This window comes from Sceloporus occidentalis, unplaced genomic scaffold (assembly GCF_023333645.1).
Source record: "Sceloporus occidentalis isolate IW3139 unplaced genomic scaffold, rSceOcc1.0.p SCAF_2, whole genome shotgun sequence".
In the NCBI taxonomy this organism is placed as follows: domain Eukaryota; kingdom Metazoa; phylum Chordata; class Lepidosauria; order Squamata; family Phrynosomatidae; genus Sceloporus; species Sceloporus occidentalis.
The window spans coordinates 78,142,567-78,149,423 of record NW_028316982.1 but is presented as its reverse complement, the minus strand read 5'-3'; the positions used below and the strand labels follow the sequence as shown (position 1 = coordinate 78,149,423).

The 6,857-nt window shown below is 45.7% G+C and overlaps 1 protein-coding gene across 1 annotated transcript; it reads left to right on the top strand.

Moving 5' to 3' along the window:
• Positions 1-233: 233 nt before the first annotated feature.
• LOC149318585 (scavenger receptor cysteine-rich domain-containing group B protein-like) lies at positions 234-6,857 on the top strand. Its single transcript, XM_089508335.1, has 3 exons — positions 234-291; positions 4,693-4,731; positions 6,535-6,857. Exons 1-3 carry the CDS (start codon positions 234-236, stop codon positions 6,855-6,857), a joined length of 420 nt encoding a protein of 139 aa, XP_089364461.1.

The following is a 6,857-nucleotide window of genomic DNA, read 5'->3' as shown; positions in this document are numbered from 1 at the left end:
GTATTTTGTTTTTGTTTTTTTTTTTTTTTTGTCTTTTAGTTACTGCTTTTTCGCCCTATCTGATAATCTCCATAGTCAATTTCCAATTTTAAGATGATTTATTGATATACTTTGCAAATAACATATGGCAAACTAACAGAAAGACACACCTCTCTAGAGTCAAACCACATATAAACTAAAACATACATTCCATTAAAAACAAAAAAAGACAACCCAAGAGAATGTCTGCTAGAATGGCTCCTACTCTGCTCTTCATGTTACTTACAGGAATACTGCATAATGTTGGCTCAGGTAATGTGCCTTTCCATGTCTGTCTCTGTAAAGTGAAAAAAATAAGGTTAAAGATTGCAATGAGGCTGAAACTGGAAGCAGAGTAGAAGAGGTATAATTGCTGAGAACACTCTTGAGGCATTTAATCCAGTGACATGAAGTTCAGTGGTGCAATTAGGTATAATTTCAGAACTCGGAAAAGCAATTTACAACATCCAGAATCCCCAGTTCTAGGCAGGAGTCACATTGGCTGGAGGTTCCTGGGAACTATAGTGCTTTTAATGTTCTTGGTCATGTTAGGTTATTTCACAGTTTTGGGGTGGATGTATACAGTAATGTGTATTACTTTGCTCACTGTGCAGTGTGAAGTGAAATCGCATTGTTGCATTTGAAGGTTCTCCTACTTATTCTGGCACTGTGGATTGCTTCATCAGGTCCTGCTGTGATGGGGCCATTGTAGATATTATATTGATATATATGTCTTGAAACCCTGATAGCTATTAAAATAGCAGCTTCAGGATCTTGAAGTTTTGGTAAGGAGTGGCAGAAAAAGGGGATGCTCAGTCTCTTCTCCCCTTTAGATTTTGCACTCATGTCATGAAATCTTTTCTGAGTTTGCTCAGAAGTAATCTCATTGTGAGAGGATCTGAGTCACAACAGCTACTAAGTGTGTTTTGAGGACTTCATTATAATTCATCTGCGAGCTTTTTCTCACATGTATGCATGCCTGTGTATTGAAAAACCGCAGGTGGGAAGATAGAAATTAGATAATTTTTAAATGTTTCACTGAATGATCCCTTTTGTCATCTCCTAAGATTTGTTGTAAAATAAAGTGCACCTTGCATGCATGTCAGAAATCTGCACATTTAAAGGCTCACTGCATATTTTGGATGCATAAAAACATACATTGTTGTTTTTTAAATAAATTGCCTAAAAATACATACAGTTAAAAAAAATATACAAACCTGCTTTCATCAATGGGAGAAATGTGTACATTTCTGCTAACAGAAAATGTGTAAACACAGCAAAATCTTGCAACCTGAGACCCAAAAAAGAAAAGAAAAGTAGAATGGGATGCAGCTGGAATTTGGCTAAAAAGTGAGCATAGCTGAGACTCAAGAATTTTGCACAGTCTTGGCTGAAGGTGAGAAAACTGTGGAGGTAAATAAGCACTGCTGCCCACCTTATCTCCATTCACTGATAAAAGAAGCCACCACAATTTAAAGGTACATATGTGTGTACTCTCCATTCCTGCTCTCAGATATAGTCATTATGAAAAGGAAATGTGTTGGCATACCTTTTAGACAGCAGGTGGAGGCACACATGGCCAATCACTCCACCATTCCCCTTTCCCCAAATCTTCCTGCATAGAATATTAACATGACAGTTGAGAATGCTATGCTAGAATTGTTGTCCCTATTACCTAGTTTTCTGTGCACAGACATTAATTTTGCACAAACATTAAACCAAATCAGTCCCACAGGTAGTCAGAAGAGGCAAGTGAGAGCTGGTGGTTGCCATGTTAATAGAATAGTGAATCCATTCCAAGTTTTATTCCAAATGTCAAAGAACTGTCTAAACTGTGTAGGCATGTATAAGATTACAGTGCGCCCGCGCCATACATGGGCGCGCCATACGCGGCCTTGAGCATACGTGCTCAAGCCGCGGGGTGCACGCGGGGCGGAAGGGGCGGCGCGTCCCATTCAATTGAATGGGCGCTTGCGCCCCGCGTGCTCCTGCACCGCCGCGCCACCGCGCACAAGCCCCATTGTTTCCAATGGGGCTCGAGCATAGGCGGAATTTGCCTTGCGCAGCGGGATCCGGAACAGATCCCTTGCGTAAGGCGAGGACGGACTGTATACTACAAATACTGGCAAACTGGAGTGGGACTACTGCTGGTAGTCTAACAGTTCAGAAATAATTTGGAAATGGAACTTGATCTCAAGGAAGCAGGCATAGGACATCAACCTAATTCTGGTAAACTTTAGCCATAATGTTTAAATTGTAAACTCATAAAACTACATACCTCTTATACTCTGTAAACCATCTTGCACTCAAGAGTGACTCTTTTCACAAATTACTAGTTTGTTTTTCAGGCAGGGATGTGGGTGTAGGTGTGCAGCCTTGGCGCATAGATGCACCAGTGTTTCCTGTGGCTGATTGGTAACTTGCATGTCAATAAGGCAATGAATCTACTCTGTGTTTTAGTCTGAATATCAAAAGATCTATTCAAAGTGTGGAACTCTGTCCCCAAAACAGGTTCTGGACCTTGAATGACTAACCTCAAGTGGATTCACCATCCCAGTGTCATGAGAGCTACTTGTTGTTATTATATGCTTTCAAGTCATTTCTGGCTTATGGCAACCCTAAGGCAAGCCTGTCATGGGGTTTTCTTATCAAGTTTCTTCAGAGAAAGTTTGCCATTGCCTTCCCCTCAGGCTGAGAGATTTTGACTTGTCCATGTTCACCCAGTAGCTGAACAGGAATTAGAACTATGTTCTTCAGAGTCATAGTCCAAAGCTCAAACCATTACACCACACTGGCTATCTCACTAAAGGCTACTAAATGTGTACCTCAAATAGGCTCCTTACTCTACTTGGATCAGGAAAGTATAATAGGTAAACTGAAAACCCAGTTTAAGTGTTTTAGTGGCCATTATATTTTTTTCATATTTGGCTAATCAATCATTTGGCAATCCAGTATTTAATTTGGGGGGAGGGAGGGATGGCATCTTGTATTGTAGCTACATTTGCTGATTGAAGAGAAGGAGAAAGGTGTTTCCAGCTTTTTCCCACCATCAAGTTAGGATGCAACAATCAGAAGCAGAACCTCTGTTGCAATTCCTCCTTGCTATCTTAGGTCTCAAAACTTTATCCTCCTGGATCCAGATTGGCAGCCGAACAGATCTCCATCTCTCATTGTGGCAGGTGGCTGTTAAGGTAGATTTGGAGGGTGAGGCCAGAAGACATTAGTTAGTTACATATTGGTAGATGATATACAACATTGGGAACATTTTTGGAGAAGATTAAATGGTGGTAGAATTACTTCATCTTATGACCTACCTGTTGAGGAAGAGACAAAAATTCTAATACAGTCAGAGGTTTGGCTCCCTCTTGTGGAACTATATGTTAAATTTTAGAAGCATATTGAAAATGCTTCACTTTCAACTGCAGACATGTTTTTTCTGCTTTTATTGCTTGTAATTTTGGGTGGGGGAAGATGAAACCATATTTCTTACAATATGATATTTGGTGTTTGGATTGATTAAAACCAAAACAGATCAAACCAATTATTTAAATAAGCAAGAAGAAAGGATTGAAATCAAGTTTCCCATGGATATCCCTTTGTGTATTATCCCAACAATGGTGCAAAACTGACACTACAGTCCTACACCCTCTTACATTGAGGTAAACCCTTGGAACTCTATGGGTCTTAAAATTTGATAAATATACACACAAAATGGATTATAAATCATGTTAATTTATGACTAAAGCTGCAGTCCTATGAACCAGGGATGGGCAACTGTGTGATGTCCAGGGGCCAAATTTTCCTGTAGGCTACACCCAGAGCTACAAATACATGCAAAGCCCAAATACTTCCATTTGCCTCTTTACCCACTGGCAACAGAAGATGCCATCACATCACCAGAGCTATTTTGAAAGGAACTGAGGAGGGAAATGGAAGTATTACAGGATTCTGGGATCCTTGTGGTAGGGCGGTGTTAGTATTTTTTATTGTTGGGGGTTTGCATGATTTGAGGGCAACAAGTGCCTAAAAATTGTGCCAGAATTTTCATCAAAAAGGGTGGGTTGAGACCTTTGGGGAAAAATGGGGAATGCAACGGCTATAAAAGAAGTGTTCATGGTGTGTATGTGGTCCACAGACTATATTTTACCATTCTTGAAAAGATGTGGGACAAGCCCAAAGAAGCCAGGGTTGCATATGGGATGCATACTTCCCGGCGATGAGTGGATGCAATAAGATCTGCCTTAAGAAAGCTACATCCTGGGTCTATCCCGGCAGCAAAGCTAATGAGATAATCTCCAGCATCTGTGATGTAGGATCTCAGCATTAATTTTACCAAATGGAAACTAAAAGTCTATATTTGAAAAGTTTTAGATATGGATATGTGAAGAAAGGTCAGATTGGTTCTATGTTGAAAAGCCTCCTTTCATCTCATATAGGCATTAAAGTAGTGTGGAGATTAACAGAAAGGGCTAATATCTAGATTATGCAATATTTATTTTGTTATTATGTAAGCAAAATGTAATATTTAAAATAAAAAATAAAATGTGAGCTTGTATTTAATGTTATTTTTATCCAGTCAGAGTACAAGGATCTTTATAGTAAATGTACTTGAATAATCCTGAATTTCATAATAACCTCCTTGTTTTTCTGAACAATTTTATTGTTCTATTATAGTGCCAGCACCATCAACCACAGTGACACCAACAACTCCAGGTAAGTCATTCTGGGCCACATGCTGAGAACTTAATAATAAATTCCTGTATTGGTCAACCTAAAAGTAAATCACACTGAATTCAATAGGAGCTTACTCCTTCATAAACTATTGTTTTCTCCACTTTTGGGGGTGGGGGGCATTGTGCCTGTACTTGGAGATGCCATTGGGCAGAGAGGAGGACAAAAACAAAATTATAACTAGTATCAACTCCCAGTGCCCAAATGGCTGATGGGAACTGCAATCCAACATCTAAGCAGGGGTAGGCAACCTTTTTGGGCCGGGGGCCGGGTTGCTGTCCCTCAGGCAACTGGGGGGCCGAAGCCGGGGTGGAGCTTCCACCCTCCGGGGGTGGGGCCGCATGCCAGGGGTGGAGCTTCCACCCTCCGGGGGCGGGCCCGCGTGCCGGGGGTGGAGCTTCCACCCTCTAGGGGCAGGGCCGCATGCCAGGGGTGGAGCTTCCACCCTCCGGGGCGGGGCCACGTGCTGGGGGTGCTTTCACCCTCCGGGGGCCAGGCCTCCCCATCTTTGCAGGTCCCTGACGGGGCCCCAGGCCCTGTCAGAGGCCGGCAAAAAAGCCTCTTGGAGGATCCCAGTGACGGCACCGGGCCTCCTGGAGGCCCACTGCCGCCGCTGGAGCCCTGTTGGAGCGCGCCACCGATGGCATCGGGCCTCCAGGAGGCCCGCTGCCGCTGCCAGAGCCCTTGAATAGGGCTGTGACAGCGGCATTGGGCCTTTCAGAGGCCCGATGCCGTCGCCGGGGCCTTCGAACAGGGCCCCGACGGCTTCAGCGGGCCTTCCAGAGGCCCAATGCGGCCGTCTGAGCCCTCTTTGAGGGCGCCAGCGATGGCATCGGGCCTCCTGGAGGCCCGATGCCGTCGCCAGGGCCTTCGAACAGGGCCCCGACGGCTTCAGCGGGCCTTCCAGAGGCCCGATGCGGCCGTCTGAGCCCTCTTTGAGGGTGCCAGCGACGGCATCGGGTCTCCTGGAGGCCCGATGCCATTGCCAGGGCCCTCGAACAGGGCTCCAACGGCTTCAGCGGGCCTTCCAGAGGCCCGATGCGGCCGTCGGAGCCCTATTCGAGGGCTCCAGCAGCTGCATCGGGCCTCCTGGAGGCCGAAGTCTCACACGACCTTGTTTGAGGTCGCGCGAGACTTCGCCTCTGGGCGCCGCCATTTTGGGCGAAAAAATGGCAGCGCCCAGAGCGGCAAAAAGCCGCTCTGGGTGCCACCATTTTTTCACCCAAAATGGCACCGAACTCTCGCTCGACCTCAAACAAGGTCGCGCGAGGCTTCGGCGCCATTTTGGGCAAAAAAATGGCGGCACCCAGCGCGGCTTTTTGCTGCTCTGGGCACCGTTATTTTTTGAGCGGCGGCGGCAGCGGCAACCGCCCCCGGGGGCCACAACGAAGGCCTCCGGGGGCCGGATCTGGCCCGCGGGCCGGAGGTTGCCAACCCCTGATCTAGAGGGTTACATATTGGTTTTCCCTGATTAAAAACTTGTCTTGCAGGGACGTAGCCGGGGGGGTGTTCTTGGGGTCCGGACCCCCTCTTCCATTAGAAAAATGAATGGTGTGTGCTGATGCACCGCCACACCCAAGCCCCATTATAATGGTGGCACTTAGTCTGGACCCCCCCCCCCCCCTTTCCTAAAATCCTAGCTACATCCCTGTGTCTTGGCAAGGAAAGTTTGGTCTTCCAAGAATTTACATGTTCTATGAGATTATGGGATTGAACATAGAAATCTATTCTTGAGTTTAGTCAAGTTTACACCACATTGATTTATTCACTTTTGGTCTTTCACAGAACTGTCCCTGAGACTAGCTGACACCTACAACTACTGTGAGGGGCGTGTGGAAGTTTATTATGAAGGTGCCTGGGGAACCATTTGTGGCAACAACTGGGATCTCAAGAACGCACAGGTTGTCTGCAGGCAGCTTGGATGTGGGAATGCTGAGGCAGTAGTGCCTTGGCCTCGGTTTGGTCAGGGCTCAGGAAGAATCCTCCTAGATGATGTCCGGTGTGAGGGGGATGAAGCCTACCTGTGGGAGTGCAAGAACCTTGGATGGGGTGTACATAACTGCAGTCATCAACAGGATGCCACAGTTCTCTGCGAAGGTAGGCCCTGA